Source organism: Sminthopsis crassicaudata, chromosome 1 (assembly GCF_048593235.1).
Source record: "Sminthopsis crassicaudata isolate SCR6 chromosome 1, ASM4859323v1, whole genome shotgun sequence".
NCBI classification, from domain to species: Eukaryota; Metazoa; Chordata; class Mammalia; order Dasyuromorphia; family Dasyuridae; genus Sminthopsis; species Sminthopsis crassicaudata.
Genome location: NC_133617.1, coordinates 238909671 through 238927564, shown reverse-complemented (window position 1 = coordinate 238927564; position 17894 = coordinate 238909671). Strand labels below are relative to the sequence as shown.

At 33.4% G+C, this 17894-nt stretch overlaps 1 protein-coding gene across 2 annotated transcripts in view; it reads right to left on the bottom strand.

Annotated features, from left to right (window-relative positions):
• TAF4B (TATA-box binding protein associated factor 4b) overlaps nt 1-17894 on the bottom strand; it is a 157546-nt gene that overhangs the window by 112204 nt on the left and 27448 nt on the right. For both annotated transcript variants that reach the window (XM_074276957.1, XM_074276965.1), the window contains exons 2-6: nt 15036-15178; nt 11542-11742; nt 5059-5220; nt 4824-4946; nt 2361-2450 (exon numbers count right to left, since the gene is read on the bottom strand). In XM_074276957.1, the coding sequence (XP_074133058.1) occupies nt 2361-2450; nt 4824-4946; nt 5059-5220; nt 11542-11742; nt 15036-15178 (719 nt within the window). The remainder of the gene's footprint in view (nt 1-2360; nt 2451-4823; nt 4947-5058; nt 5221-11541; nt 11743-15035; nt 15179-17894) is intronic.

Below are 17894 nucleotides of genomic sequence, written 5' to 3'. Positions count from 1 at the left end.
GCTAATATTTACTAATTTATAACCCCACTACTCTTTGGGAGTCTTTACAACATTCACCCAAAGAAATCATTAAGGCATATTTATATTTATATTTATATGACATCTGAATGCCACAGTTTCATAGTAATCTAGACAAGATATAATATTTTACAATTGTTAGAGGCAGCTAAGAGGTTTAGTGGAAAAAGCACTGGGCTTAGAGTGAGAAAGAACTAAATTCAAATACAGCCTCAGACCCTTAATCTCATTTTGTCAGTTTCCTCAATTGTTAAAGAAGGATGAGTTGTGAGAATCAAATAATATTTATAAAGTACTTAGCAAAGTACCTGACAGATGCTGTTATCTTTCCTCTTTTTTCTCCCCTTATTTAGTTAATCAAAAAGTTCACACTAACCATTTAGAAGGAAACAGCCATGATACAGGAGAAATATACTTAAATCAACATCAGCATCAGGGAGACTGAATTAGTGGCAGTAGTGGTAATTTCCAGACCTTTCAAACCACAGACAAGCAAGAGAGCTGGACATCTGGTCAGAAGAATATTTACAGGGGTTCTTTTGCTGGCACCAGGGGCAGGACTCTGTTGTATTGCTTATATGTGGAAGTAGATCACAGTTCTGCGTCCCAGTCCCAAAATGAGGAGAAGCAATAGAACACCAGAGTTTGTGGTCAACCAGGGACCATGGCCAAAGTTTCAGGGTAAAGGAAAAGAGTACTTATAGTCACTCACAAACCAGTCACTAAAGTTTATTGGTTGAGGAAAATGGCAAACACACCTCTCCATAAATCATACCATCTTGGAAGGAATGAAAACTTGGAAGTCTGAAAACTGCAAAACACACACACACACATACACATACACCCCCTCTGAAGCTTGGGACTCCAGAAGTGAACCCCACTTTAACACACATTTTAAAAAACCAGCTTGAAAATGAACAAACAGCAGAAAAATATTCTGAATAAAGTTACTATGATGACAGGGAAAAATCAAAATACAAATTCAGAAGACAACAAAGTCAACAACTCATATCCAAAGCCTTAAAGAAAAATGTGAATTAGCCTGTCATGGAAGAGCTCAAAAAGGATTTTTAAAATCTTTCTTAAAAAAACTAAAAGTACAAGAAAATCTGGGAAGAGAGTGATGTAAGATAATAATGAAAAAATAGTCCTCATCTTGTTAAAGGAGACATACTGAATTTCAGGAATTAACTAACCCACCCCAATTTAGTAACTTTTCTTTCCACTTCTACTACCCACTGCTTCCCTTTTTCATATAATGTCTTCAAATAATAAGAGCTAGCATTTATATAGAGAGCTTTAGGGTTTCTGAAGTGCTTTACAAACATTTCATCTGCTGTTCATAACCCTGTGAGATACTACAAGCCATTATTTTCTCAATTTTACAAATAAGGAACCTGAGACAAAGAGCAGTGAAGTCTTATAGCTTGTCACTGTGGAAAGCTGAATTTCCTAACTCCAACATTCTATTCATTGCATTCATTTCCTAAGTCCAACATTCTATTCATTGCACTACTAAACCATCCTAACTATAAATTAAATTTCTGTTACTGCAGTCCTATGAAAGCTTTCCAAAGAATTTTAGTGCTAACAGAGGGAAACAGGGAATAAACTCTTTAATCCATAATATGCCTAACAATTGACTCTTATCACTCTTAACTGCTTCTTCCTTTTAAAGCAGTGAAACCCAAATAAGTTTTTGAATAAAGAAGACTAAAGTTCAATTTAGATACCTTTCAGAAGAAAACCAGAGTCTGGCAGCTATTTCAAAGAAATTAACAAGGGCAATTCACAGAACAGTCCAGGATGAACCAAAGTAGCCTCAAAAGTGACTTAAGTACCTGAGTACATCTTCCCATCCTCCCATACCACAGAAGTCATACCACTGCAAAACCTGTCTTGAGTCAGTCCTAAGGACAGGTAAGAAGCAAGGTTGTTGGCAAACTATTCAATGAGACAGGAAAATGATTTGAATGCTCACTAAAGGCAGAGGATCGTCTATAAATCTACAAACTATTCTGAGAAATGTTCCTGTGCAAGTGATAAAAATTGGTATATTATTTCTCATGGAAAAAATACACAGGAAAAAGGTTTGACTAAAATAGGTTACTACTTCTCCAGTATATAAAGGAATTCTCCCCTCAAAATTTTACAAGCTAAAAAGCATGGAGAGAACTTTATGTTCTATTTCTTAAAATTATACTTCATAATGTTTCCCTTAGTAGTCTTCTTCAAAGTAAGGTAATAATAATCTTATTCAGATTAAACATAATAATTTTATTATCATACAGTTGCCACCCCATCTCCCTTTCCTATATACCCAGCCTCCAAAATAATCTTACCTTTAGAAAAGGGACAAGATGTGGTTGAGGTGAGGACTTGAGTTCAATGTACAACTTTTTGGTAAATTCCTCTGGTTCGATTTTTGCATCCTTAGAAGAAAAGAATAAAATGCTATTAACTACTGCCAAAATATATGTTTTGCCTTCATCTAGATAAAGATACTTTTCAACTGTAGGAAACTTTCAGTAACCTAAAACAAAGTCTCAGTTGCACGTAAACATTGTGGATAAGTAGAACTGCTATTTTATAGAAATACATATAATAATTCAGATTCCTAATGACATAGGTACACAAAATGTTCTAAAAAAATTAATACCCCAATACAAGAGCAATACCACTAATTATACAAACTTTTTACAAAGCAAAAAACAAAAAAAAAAACAAAAAAAAAAAAAAACCACTTCTTAAAATAGGGAGGGGAAAAAGGAAGAGAATGAAACTATTAAAAGAGAAAATTAAAATAAATGCAACATGCGTTGGCCAGACTACATTATCCTTTTAGAATGCTATTTCAGATAAAATTAACAGATATATTCTGAGAAACATACACTGTATTTAAAAGAACATATAGATTCTAAACCAAGAGGGAAAATTCTTGAAAATTACATCTGTTTTCCAAGCCACATAAATTCTTTATGGTCATGCCTCCCCCCCACTACCTCCCCAACCTCAATATCAATTCGAACATTTCTTAAATACCTACTATATGCAAGGCATTATGCAACACTCTGGGGATATAAGACAAAAATAGCATAGTCCTTGCATTTTAAGTTGACATGTTAAAACTGGAGAATATTACAAAAGGTGCATCTAACATAAGCCTTGAAGGCTTATCTAGAATGTTTATATTGGGGAAATTGCTTGTATAGGTTTTGTTGACCAAAAAAGAATATAAAATAAAGCTAGAAAGGTAGGTGGGAACCAGATTGTACCATCAGCTCTGACTTCATTTATACATTCTCATTCAGAAAATCCTCAGCAAGTTTCCTTTTGAAAACAAATACTACAAACCATTTAGTACCTATTATATTTCAACATTTCAAAATATTTGAATATTTCCCTTCAAAAAGCAAAATTAGCCTTCATTTTAAATAATTATACTAACCCTAAAGGTAATTAAAATTGTAATAATACTAAAGGGAAAAGATAATATCTTATAATCACAAATGCAATATTCTCCTACTTCAATGCTTTATTATGACAGATAGAAAATGGCAAAGGATAAAGTATCAACTAGAAAGTTGGAAAGAAAGGAAAGCAGAGAGGTGGACTCCATAGCTATCATCTGACAACCAGCCAAGCTGGTTTGAAAAGGTTTGATGAACCAAAATGTTGGGGGAACAGCTTTGTGGTCATAGGGACTTTTAACTAACATCTGAAAGGGCTGTTTTCTGTAGTGATAGAAAACAGTACCCAAACTACTAAATCACAGATCTTTTGAAGGATTAAAATCTAACATACAGCACCTTTATATATTCATGTATGCTAGAACATACATATCCATAAATAAAAAAAACAATATGGTGGATCCAGTAAAGACCAGTCATGAAAGACCTGTATCTTATAGTATCTGTTACTTAATCTCTCAATGCTCCCAAAAGAACTTTTAAGATTTATATGTTATAGAAAATTTGCTGACCCTGCATGCAGGTCTGGATTCCATATCCAAATAATACTGATTCATTTATACAAGTATCTAACATTTGCCAGGAATCATGCTAGGTACTGTATTAGAAGCTTACACAACTAAAATGCAAAGTTTTAAAAAGTTTTAAAAAGCAAAACACATAACTCTATACTGAAAATAAATACTGCTTATAAGCCAGAACTGTCAAACTTGCAAAAAGATCAGCGAAACTCTCCTGAGACCCAAACTACATAAAAAAAACTAATAAGGAAATGTCACAAAAACAAACAAAAATACAATACAGATAATGTCTATTTTCATTTTGAAGTCAACATGCAGACCCCACAGTGATTCTGCTTCTATTTCAGTGTGATACCACTGATGTAAGTAAGCTAAGTCTGTTTTTTTTCTTTTTTTTTTTTAGAGGGGTGAGTGAAAAAGAGGGGGAAAGTAAAGCCTATATCAAGAGATCAAGAGATGTTATAATGCTTTAACATTATAACTATAATTCAAGTTCAGCTTACTAAGACCACTTAATAAAAAAAGAGGGATTTAAGATGATAATTATATTGTTTCCCCTTTTTCTAATACCTCTCCCATTAGGACTTAACATCATTTCTATCATGCTAAATTAAGTTGGCACTTCTGGTTTTAAGGTTTGCAAGATTTGTTTAAAAAAAAAAAAAAAATAGCTTATCAGCAGTGCAGCTAAATGGTATAATAGAGTACCAAATCTGGAGGCAGGAGTGCTCAGATCAGGCCACAGATTTCCTAGCTATGTGAACCCAAGCAAGTCACTTAACCCTGTCTCCCAGAAAAAAAAGAAATAACTTACCAAGAGATTTTCCACAAGCTTCTTCACATTCTGTCCCATTTCTGGAGACTGAGACCCACCACATGCTAGTTTTATCAACATTGCAAGAAAGTTTTTGCATTTTGTCACATTTTCTAGCATTTCCTAATTACGGGAAGGAAAAGGATAAGACATTGCAATGAGTATAAAGCATTCATCTTTAGCTAAAAGATTATAGGATGCAAGGAAAACCATTTCAAGAATCACAGAATATTACCACAGAGATACTAGTTTGTACAGCTGCTGGAGTCTCAACTTTCTGGGTGCTCTCTTGTGAGGGGATTGCTGGTGTTGCGATGACTGAAGGCTTCAGGGGAGTTACAGTATTCAATGGTTTTACTGGGGTAACTGTGACAACACTGGCTGGTGTAGTCACAGTCTGAAAAGAGAAAAAACTGTTACATTTTGGCACTAGTAATACTCTCTCTCTTCCTCTATCCTTAGATGGAGGTATCTCACTCTATTTAAAAGCCGCAGGTCATTCTTAATAAAAATACAGTTTGACATGAAAAAAACTTCTTTTTTTCCCCGCTTACATATAAAAGCACACTGAGAATATATTATTTTTTTAACTGTTTCTTATACAGACTTCTAAATTAAGTACACAAAGGAATCATTTTAACCACATCATTCACTTCATTCTGTAAAGTTTTCCCCCCTTCAACTGAAATGAGACATGATTCTAGCACCATCTGCAGGACAAAGAAAACATAAAAATACTGATGTTAGATAGCATGTTTCTTTTTAAAAAGGACATATTAGTTGAAGGAAAACACTATCATTGCATTTATAAGAATAAAAATATCAAATAAGGCTTACAACACGCAGAAATGTCCACATTGAACACTTGTAGCAAATAGGGGGAAACAAAAAAAAAAAAAAAAAAAAAAAAAAAAAAAAAAAAAAAAAAAACATGCAGCTCTAATCTGATCATTGCTAGTGCATTTGTAAAGCTGTTCCAGGATTTCAGATTTCTTATGTTTCTCAGAGATTTCATTCCCAAGCAACAGGTCAAAGAAATCTCAATGCATACATGGAATGTAAATTTATTCAAATTCCTTGTTATTCTTAGCTAGCCAAGAAAACTATAGAAAAAAAAAAAAAAAAAACCATAAACACAATAATGTCTGTGAGAAAGGAAACTATTTTTTGAAAGACTGTCACATATTTAAATACAAGTCCCCTATTGAAAGTCCTTGTCTTTTGGCTTTTTCTCTGTCTCTCTTCTTTCTATGTCAGGGATTTTTAACCAAGGGCCAATTAAACTTGTTTTAAGTTTTGATAACCATTTCTTTCATTTTTTTTTTTCCCCCCTCAATAATATAAGGAGAAACTACTTGCTTGAGTAGAAATGATAGGAATGTTTTAATAGATGTAACTGGACACAGCATCTTAGTATTCTTGATTGTTCTTTCTGGTCTATATTCGTGTTTTCACTTCTTTGGGATATTTGTCTCTAGCAGTGACCTTCCCAGAGTCTTACATATATTCAAATCTAGCTAGTTGTTCAACTATGTATATATATTCATGTTAGAGAGAGAACCTGAATCCCATACCCTCCCCCATCAGATTCAGCAAACCTGGGCATAGTTGAACAACTAGCTAGATTTGAAGATATCATACTCAAAATGCTACAATGGAAAATAGCTATAATCAGGAAACATGGATTCAAAATCCAAAATTGATGAATATGTACAACCTATGTCATCTTGGGCAAGTTATTTAAATCTCTTTCCCTTAGTTTCCTCATGTATAAAATGAAAGGCTGAACTAGACAGTTTTCTATGATCAATGATCAAAAGATTTAAAATTCTACAAGGAAGAGAGACATAAAACTCAATGATGAAAATCAAAAGATAGAAAACAATTCTAATGTGAAATAAAGAGAAGGAGTGGCATTTAAAAAGACTTATGGAGGCAAGGAAAACATATCAACTAGATTTTTTTTTAAAAATAAACAAGTACAGGAGACAGAAAGATGGACAGGTAATTGGGAGTCAATGTGAAAAAATGACAACTCTATAAGAGTGTTGAAACAACAATATAAATAGAAAAAAAAAAAAAAAAAAAAAAAAAAAACCTGAACACTGCATAATTATCATGACTAAACTTGGAGAAGAGATCGGAAAAAATCTACTTCCCTTCTTTTCAGAGGTAAGAGATTATAGGTATGAAATAGACATCCTTGATGAATTGAAGGGTTCTGTTTACTTAAACGCCTATTTCTATTAAATTTCTGTTTTATCTTTTTACAATGGTTAGGTGGTTAAGTAAGAGCTAGAAAGGGATGACTTCATCTATGTAAAAAATGAAAGTAAGGTATCCATAAAAATAAAAATTTTTAAAAGTGTTAGTGAATGAGAATTCATTAATCACTTATTATGTACCATATGCTGTGCTAAATTCTGTGGATATAAATACAAAAGCAAAGATAGTGTCTACCTTCAAGAAACTTACTAGAAATTCTAATAAGACACAGCACAGATAGAAGAGACACTTCAGTCAGGAAAGTTATTGTGATACTGAGTGAGGTCATCAAGACACACCTTATTCAGAAAGAAAGGATAAGCAATCATCAATTCAGGGAGAAAAAAAAGAGAGAACTGGACATCTCAGGGAAGAAGATCAGAGGACAGGGAGAGTTAAAGTTCAAAATAAGATCAGGCTTGTGAAGAATATTAAGGAGTGTACTGGAAAAAGATGATCAGAAAAGAAATAAGGATCCTTTGTGCAAAGGGTGGTTCTTCATGGCAGGAAGAAAGCATCACTAGTGGCTCAGTTCTTTGTTGCTGGATTAATTTTTTTGGGGGGGCGGGTTCTGCTAAGAATATTTGGGCTAGAAAATACAAATCAATACCTAATAGGAAGCTGAAATTCAAGGTGGATAGAGAAAGAGTAAAGTAACACCTAGATTAATGGTTCTCTAAGTGTGGTTCAGATATCTTTTCAGGGGTGTCATGAGGTCAAAATTATTTTCTATTATTGTAAATATCAATAGACATAACCCATACAAAAAAAAAAAAATTTTTTTTTTTTTTGGAAGGGAAGGGAGAGTAGAGGAAGGAAGTGTCTTTCTGAGATAAAAAAAAAAAAAAACTGAGAATAGCTGCCATAAAGGCAGACACAGCACATTTATCAACCTACATACCATATGGAAAGAGAGTTCTACTACCTTGAAAGAGTAAGAATCCAAAAAATCTCCACAGATGAAAGCCTTAGGCTGAATGTCATAAGACAAAATATAATAAGTCTAAAAAGTAGTGTTCAATACTAACAGGAAAAAAAAAAAAACAAAAAACCACACCATAAAAAACACCACCATACATAAACACAACAGGAAAGACACAGCTAGAGAATCTATATGAAAGAAATATGGAGGCTTTAGTGGACTAAATGGACCATATTAAACACACACAGAGACACATACATTCCCCCTCGCCCCCCCAAAAAAAAACCAAACACATATACACATACCCACAAAGCACTCAGAATGAGGGAAATGACAGCCAATGTAGAATATAGAATCCAATATTTGGAGAGATTCAATCCTAGGCAACACATTTTAGCATAGGAGGAGGAGAATCAGCACAACAAAGGATAGGACAAGAAGTAAGGCAATATGTACATATCAGAGGAAACTGGAGATAGCTTCTAGACAGCATAGGAAAATAAATGAAATGTCACCATAAATGGGATTAGACTTCTAGTTGGTTGGTTCATTTTTGCCTTTGTACCACCATTACCTAATTCAAGGCCTTCAGCATAGCAGGCACTTAAAAAATCTTTTGTCAATATGAACCCATAAGGTAGAAAGAACACCAACAGACAACCATATATAGCAGAGGGGGAGATTTCAGCTTGGTGTAAGAAGAAACTTTTGAACAAACATCTCTCCAAAAGCGAATGGAGGCAGCTTCTAGAGATAATTCTTCAAATAAAAAATAAAATAAAAATTCAGATATGTATTGACTAATATGGTATCAGAGTTCCCTACCAATTCCAGACTGTGAATCTGTAATTGAAATTCAATAAATCCACTTCATTGTCTTAAAAAAAATCCTTTCTGTGTAGCAATTATATATTAAGTCAAAATAACCCTTAAGACTTTAACTGATGATCATTTTATGAAAACACTCCCTTTATGTGAGTGTTCTTCTCATTGCCCAGGATAACGCAATGAAACTTCAACCTAGTAGAGAAGAAACCAGGAGGTAAACCTCATGAAACTTGCTGCTTGATAGAGGGGAGAGCCTTAATGCACCTCTTCTTTCTCTATTAAGGCAATTAGCACAGTAGAGTGTTAGGCCTGAATCAAGAAGACCAGAGATAAAATCCACTCTTATACACTTATTAGCTGTGTGACTCTGGGCAAGTCATTTAACCTTTCTGTGCCTCAATTTCCTCAATGGTAAAATGGGGACAAATAATAATAGCACTTACTTCTCAAGGTTGTTGTGAATGAGATAATAATTGTACATCATCAGCATAGTGGCTGGCACATATTAAGTATTTAATATAAATGCCTGTTTCTTCCTTTCCTTTCTCACTGCTACAAAAGCTCAAGTAAATACAATCTTTATAAGTTTTCTAACTTGACAAAACCATTAATTGTGGATCTTCAATTCCATCTCCTTCCAGCTACTAAATGCTTCCCCACAACTTTGAGACTCCTAACTGGTTCACAGAAGTTTTATCACCTGAGCCTTTTCTAAGAATTTCCCTTATAGTCCTCCAAAGTCCACAACTTCTCACCTCAAATTCAATCTGCCTAAGCTCCCATCCAATTACTTATGAAAGCAGTAAAAAAAAAAAAAAAAAAAAAAAAAAAAAAAAAATGATATACACAACTTATGTATATGGATGATGACAGGGCTAGAATTTGAGGTCTGGAAGGAGTAATGTGAACTGAATACATATAAATTTAGCAGGTAAAACAAAATTTCAATTAGAGGCTATATTCTGAATCTGAAAAATATATGTAGACCCCAAAGTGACCATCCTAGAATTAGAAATGTTTATCTTTCTATTTTTTTTCCTTCTTTCTTTTCCCCCTTACCTATTAACTGTAAATTGAACCAGTGTGCCAAAGTACACCATCAAAATATATCCATCACCAAGAAGTCCATCACTAAAGAAGAACTAGACCTATGACAAGTTATTTGGATATTATCCAGCATAAATAGATTTTTTCCACTCTGTTCAAATGTCATCACAACTATAATAGTATAAGAAAATAGTTCTTGAATTCCTTTAGGAACAGGGGAAAATTTTTTTAAATTCATTATAAAATTCTTTTTGCCTTTAAATTTATACACAAATCCTTGATGGCTTCCATATCCACTTCTAATTTTCCAACAGGAAATTTTTTTAAAATCTAAAGTAGTGCTGATTTTCTCCACAAGGTGGACCGAGTACTTTTTCTCAAGTTCAATTTCTACATACTAGAATGTCATGTATTATCATATTTGGTCTCACATTAAAAGAATTGAAATTCACTCTGAAGGGTCTTGTTCCAATATCAGTCATAGCCCTTATTCTTTCAATTGTTTTAATAAAAAGAGATCCAAACATGACATTTAGTTTTCTTTTCACTCTACTATACCACCTAGTATAGTTACTCAAATTGGTAAAGAATCATCTCAGAATCTAAGGTCTGACATTACTTCCCTTATTATATTACTATTGAAAATACTACCGAGCTAATCCCTAGACACCAATAAGTAATACATTCCTAAATTAACCGCCAGACAAAGGGCTATGCTTGAAACCAACTAGTAACAAAATTCTCCAAATTCAGACCGGCTAATTCCTCAAAAATATTTACTTCCTAGACATTTAGAAAGTCATCCTGCAAACTCTATTCTTGGGCTTCCATAACTATTTCCAAGTTTATGTGACTGGCTTGGGATTGAATTATTCTGGCACAAAAGTAAAGAATAAAGGTGACCAAAGCTAGCTAATCTACCACTCTTTATAATTCTACTAAAATTCTGCCAAAAGTTGAACCATTTGTGCCAAAAGTTCTGCCCTTCCCCTCACATTTTACACTAATAGTATCATCTGTGGCAATTATTTCCCTTTCCTAGTCCTCTGAAATCATTGTTAAAATCTGCTCAAACAATCATGCAATGAATTGATTTCCAAAGAAAAGAAAAGCAAAGCAAAAGTACAAAAAGCAGTTAACTTCTAGGGACCTATTTTCACATAATTAGCCTTTCCTTAATTGTTAAGCATTTATTTTGCTTTAATTTTCTCAAGTACCAAATTATATATTAGGCTAACCTCTTGTCAGATGCAAAAACTATTCCAACTCTATTAACCATGGTACTGGATTCAGAAGCCCTGGGTTCATGCCCTCTCTTCCCTCAAACTTTATATTACTTGAGTGACTTTAGGCAAATCACAACATTTCATAATCTCATTCTTCCCATCTTTAAAATAATATTCATATGAATGTTATTAAAAAAGCACTTTGTGAATCTTCATGTGTGAACTATTACTACTTTAATTATTCTGGGAAGTCCTTCATATCTAATTAAGTGATTTACTTGGCTAAAATAAAAAAAAAAAAAAAAAAAAAAAAAAACTGTCTCAAATACTTTTTATATTGTATGAAAACAGTCGCTCACTATTGTAGCTTCGCCAAGGAAATAAAAGATGTAACATGGACATAGATAAGCAAGAGACAGTAAGAACCTACCTGTACTATGGAAGGTTTTGGGAGGGAAGTTACCACAGTACTTCCTAATTGTGCCACAGTTTTCACAGGGGCAGCAACTGCTTTAACAGGTGTCACTGCCTTTACTGGAGCTACTGCCTTGACGGAGGTTACTGCCCTGACTGGAGTCACTGTCTTGACTGGAGCCACTGCTACTTTCTTAATTAATTGTGTACCAGAGTTCTGAAAAGAAAATATAAAAATAGGCAGGATTACTAGGATTTGGAAGAGTTCAATAAGAAAACAAACATTTAAGAATTTGTAAATTGATCTAATCAGGTTTCTTCCTTCTCGAAGGGCACCTCTTCTCCTCTGGTACCTCTCATTTATTTTAACTCTTCATCACTAAAAGTTTCTATCTTTTTAAGAATTTAAGAAATTATCTCTAACATTCAAAAATATTTGAGTAAGACTTCTTCCTTCCCAATAAGGCAACTGGCCGCCTAATATTTTAGGGGATAATTCTGCTATGTGCAACCAATTCAGTTATGCCCACATCAAACTGAGTGATGAAAGCCTGGAATAACCAGGTTTTCAGGTTTAGATGAATGCTTTTCAGTGATCATTAGTTTCTTTCTTCCTGAAATGACATCAAGATCATCTCACCAAAGTCTGGGCTTCATCAGGGTCAAATTTCAAATTTATTCTTGCCTCTCCAGTGACTGTGATCCTTTGACCTCTTGGACTTTCTTCTATTACTTCCCCAACTCTTTTACTCTCTGCCCTACTAAATATGTCAGTTTAAGCATCTGCTCATAGCTGAGGCCAAAATCATCTGTAATAGGACAATATACATTTTTAGCATTATTGACTGGTTTGAACCTTCCAAGGAAATTGGAACCTTCCAAGACCCCCAAAAAAAGACATTGGAAGGGGGCAGTCCCTAAGTCAACAAGCAGAAATTATGTTACATATATGGTTTTAAAATTACATTAAAAAAATATAACCTGATACTCTAATACTCTAGCTCAATGCAATCAAATTATGGAATTCATTAAAAAAAAAAAAAAAAAAAGCCAAATTCTCTATTTGTCTCTTTGGGATAAAAATTCCAATGCAACATTTCAATAAAAATATTTACAAGCTAAGGTAGAAAGCATAGGATTATAGATTTTTTTGAGCTGGAAGGGACCTTAGAAGCCATCTAATTCAACCTTCTCATTTCACAGATAAAGAAACTAGAGCCTAAAGATAAAGTAACTTCTCTAAAGCTACATATTAAGTAACCAAGGCTGAATTTGAACCCGGGTCCTCTGGTTCCAAAGCCAGTGTCTTTCTACAATAGTGAGTTTCTCTTCACTTTAAATAGTTTAATTTGTGCAAGCTCAATTTAATTAAATGCCAGGCACTATGCTAAGCCCTAGGAATTTAAAAGCAAAAATGAAATACTTCCTGCCTTCAAGAAGCTTACCTTCTACTGGGGAAAACAATATTTACACTTTGCAGAGGAGATTCTCCTTCAGGTATGGGTTGGATCAGATGGCCTCGGAGATTCCCTTCCAACTCTGAGAGTGTGTGATAACACTCAGCTAAGCTTATTTTTGTCTCTCAGATATGTATGTATGATTTAGTAATTTGCTTCACCTACTTATGTTACAGGTGGTTCCTCTATTATTTAAATTTTAAACTACTTAATTGAATCTCCACTTAGATTGGAAATGAATTTGAACTACCAACACTTTAAACTCAATATGCTCATAATTGCCCACCAACAATCAGTTTTAAAAATCTGCCCTTCTTCCAAATTTCCCTATTGATGGAGATAGTGCAATCATTCAATTTTCATATCAATCCTTTTTTTCAAAGAGGCTATTATCTGATGGGCTCTAGGATTGAAAATAATCTTAAAGTTCATCTAAATACCTCATAATCGAATGTGAGGGTTACAAAATTATGATTTATTATCAGTAAAAGTTTGACTTTTATACCTACATATACCTACATACCCAGGGACATGTAAAATTCTCAGGGGAAAAGGGGTCACAAAAGGAAACTGTTTTTAAAGTTTTGCTTTAGATTAGGGATTCCCAAACTTCCATTCCAGCTTTCAGCAAACTATTCTGCATCCCTAACTTAATATGAAATGAAGTATATGCATATGGGAAATGAGATTAATTTCAAAAGAATAATATCTTTATATATCAAATATTCACATAATCCCTTGGCAATCTTCTCATACCTCTTGAGGGTATGGTGGAAACCTTAGATCTAAACCAGCTTTTTCTTTTTAAAGAGGAAAAAAAACTTAGTCCTAGAGAAGGGTTATAGTAATAGTAGTGTAAAGAACAGAGTAGGAATCAAAGCTTTTCAATCTTGCCAGTTTTATAGCTGTTATCCTGGTTCAAGTCCTCATTAGTGCTCAGCTTAACTATAAAAGTGGTTAGATTCCCTTCCTCCCATCTCTTTTTCTTTTCCAAAGTGATTTTCCTAATGCTTGAAAGGATCACTCTCCCATTCAAAAACCCCATGTAGCTTTCTGTTTTGTCTTCAGAATAAAGTGTAAATCTTAAGACTAGCGATGAAGATCCTTCACAAATTTGGATACAATCTACCTATTTATCTCTATTTCATAGTACTACTAGTTCCATACTGTATTATACTACTTGAACTTGCCTTCCAGTCAATCCTTGAGATTTGGTTTGTTTCTCTGCACTTCTCCCCTACCCTCATTTTGACCTTTTACATTTTAGCCATTTAGAACTTCAAAGTTCTAGTCAGCAACTCCTCCTGACAAATACCCCATTTGTACTCTTTCCCCAAAAGATTAAGAAATATTTAAGATCTTCAAAATTTGTAAGCAAATAGAATAATTTTTAAAATAATATATAATTTTAAAAGGTTTCTATCAAAAAAAAAAATCAACATTTATGTGGATACTATCTCACACACATATATACGTATATGTACAAAAACACATTCTCATCTAGCACTAATTACATATTTTTATCAGCATTTCCTTTTTAAAAAAATTTACATTTTTCAATACAATAGTGTATTTATAAATACAGAAGCATATATATGTATTAATGTAACATATGTATAAACATGTTGTGATATATGTGTCCCTACATGTCATATAAACAAATATTAACATGAACCCCCTTCCATGACCAAAAGTCAAAGTAGCATTAAAATTTATGGAGGTTTTTATTTGAAATATTAATTTGTCATAAAGAATTACTGTAAAATCTTTAAGTTAAGAAAGTAATAATTAACATTTGATTATTTAAGCAATTACTACCTACAAAAAAAACAAGTTTGGTTAAGTGGGCATCTTAAAGGTCATATCTGGCTCATTATATAGTGACTTCAGAAACCTCATTCAAATCATATATCTAAAAAAGGTGGTCTCACTGAAATGAACTAAGTATAATCCCCCTTCCTTCCTCTCTTAATGATGAAGGGGGAATAAAAGGGAAAAAAGGTGGTGAAAGAAGGCAGGATATATATATAGTCAGACAATGTCATTTACTTACTGGCACAGTGCAAATTTTGACTGCATGAGTACTTGATGGTACTGCTGTTCTTACATTCATAGGGCTTGGCGTTTCAGCTTGAGCTAAAGCTTGTTGAGACACCAACATCAGCTGACCACTGTTACTTCTTATTAAAACAGTTCCTGTACATAAGAGAAAGTTGTTAAGTTCTCACAATACATCTTCAAACTTTAAATCATTTCCTTTTCCCCTATCTTTCTTACTTACAACAAAACGCTCTGATAGGGGCTTCCCTCTCATAACTCAAGTATGTTTTCTTTCTCCTTTAAAATTAACATGTGTAGTTTTTAAAAACCACAAATATTAGTAAATTAATCAATTGATCTATTTAACCAGAGTATCTTTAGACAATGCTCCTACAGTTTTTTCACCTCTCAGATTTTAATATTTTTAAAAAATGTCTTTACCAAAAAAAATATTGATAATATGCACATTTTGTTAGCCCTCAAGGGATTTACTCTCTTTGCTAAGGATTTTCCAAAGCAGCAAAACAGTTTTAAATAAGAACATCAGAAAAATGCAAGAGCTTGGAACATGAATGTATTCAGTAAATTACTTGGTCTAAAAAATTACCAACAGTAATTGCTCATTGTGAATATTATGTCCAACTTGACAATCAGAAAAAAGACAAGGCTTTAAATTTGTTCAAAAGGGTCTTCATAACAATTTGAGACTTGAATGTTATCTCTGGACTGAAGGAAACTGAAAATCTTTTCTAAAGTTGGATCTCAATCCCGGTCTGATGAAGCAATAAGACAGGCAGCTCTCACAGCTCACTACTATAGAGGGGAGCAAAATAATACAAGTTGATCTGGAACCAAGAAGTCAGAAGCTAGCACAAACAGCCCAAAGAGCTTTGAAGAACATGGGGCTATCAGAAAAATCCAGATGTTTTCCAAGAGGTCTGAAAGTTTTTCATATAGAAACATATTAAACAGGAAAATATGTCAGGCCAAGGCATGACAAAATGAGGATTTAAGATGAAATAGTTCAGAGGATAGTCTCAAGCAAAATAAATTTCTACTTCAAAAAATGGATCAAAGAGGAGATTAAAAGGAGAGCAAAAATATAAAACCCAGTGATCAAGTTCAATTAATAAACTTGTACTTACTGTTTGTCAGGCACTATGCTAAGCCTCAGTATACAAAAAAAAAAAAAAAAAAAAAAGAGGCAAAAAACAGTCCCAGCCCTCAAGGAGCTTGCAATCTAAGAGGAGATATTGCAAATGTACAAACACTGCTTAAAAATACACATCCAGTTATATGCAAAATAAATAGGAAATAATTTTAAAAGGGAAGGCACTAGAATAAAGAAGGATTGGAAAAAGATTCCTGGAGAAGTTGGGATTTTTGTTGGGACTTAAAAGAAAATAGGGAGCCAGGGGCATAGAGGAATAAAGAAGAACATTCTAGGCATGAGGGACAATCAGAGAAAATGCCCAGAGCCAAGCAAGAGATGAAGTGTCTTGTTCATTGAACATCCAGGAGGCCAGTGTCACTGTAACAAAGAATATGTGTTAGAGTCTAGTATAAGAAGACAGGAAAGGTAGGATATAGATATTGCATTGTACTATAAAATTAAATCTTTGGACAGTGTGATACCATGTAAAGCAGTAGTTAACAAATTCTTAATTATGGGACCTATCTATACTCTTAAAATTATTAAGGATCTTCCCCAAAGAGCTTTTTCTCAAGAAGGTTATCTATGTTTATATTTATAGTACTAGATTGAAATTTAAAATTTTTTTCTATTATGAAAATAGTTTTGACCTCAAAAACCTCCCACACTACATTCTGAGAACCAATGGTATAAAAAAGGGTAAACAATAAACATTTATTAACATTTTGCTGTGCTAGACACCATAAAGGTACAAGGAATGGCAAAAGACAGCAAACTCCCCAAATTGTCTAACCCTTGGTTTCGAATCAGAATGACAGAAGATTAATTTGTACTACCATAAGCTTCTTAATTCTTAATATTTATTCCCTTTTAAAGAAAGTAACAGTTCCTAAAGATCCTGAATAAACTACGTGATGACGAGAAAGTCTTGCTTGTTGGCACTGGGAAACAATGCTATTAGGCAATATATAGCTTTTTCAAGGAACAGATGAAGAAAGGTTAAACCTAACAACAGAATTGCTAAAGTTCAATTTCAAACAGAAAGGAGATAAGTTGATACCTTATTATCAAAATATAATTACTAAGTGCCCATTACAGCAGAATCAGGAAAACAATATATGCAATATCTAACAAGGTAAACAGAAATAAGAAAGGAAAATGAATATGGTAAAATTATAATTTTTAAATATATTTTGCCCCCAAAGTAGCGGGGAAAGATGTACCTCTTATACTGGCAGATTCAGGTGACATAAGTTTAGTTTCATTTAACTCTCCTTTTCTTTTAAGGTATTATAATTTCCTCTAAGAGGAAGAAAGGAACTAGACAATAAAAGCACCTAGAAAGAATTATTCACATGGCATTTAGCTAGAGCAAAAGAAGTCTGTGATCTTTTGATATAAAAGCTGATCATTTCCTATAAAGCTCTCATCTTGGACTGATAGACAGGCAGTCTCTCAAACTGGGATCTCTAGGGAATAAGCAGCTATCCTCCTGGTCTCCTAGAGGTGTGTTCCAGTTATCAAATTCCCAAAGCAGTTAAATGTAAAGAAATAGCTTCTTACAATTTTAAGATCTTTAAATCCTATTCAATTTAGCTTATGGTCCATTAGATAGAAAAATATGTTGGATGAGATAATGGAAAAGCTCCATTACTATACAAGACTTGGATGGGAGTTCTTCCAAATCTTAAGTTATTAAGCTTTTTTTATTTCCTCAGG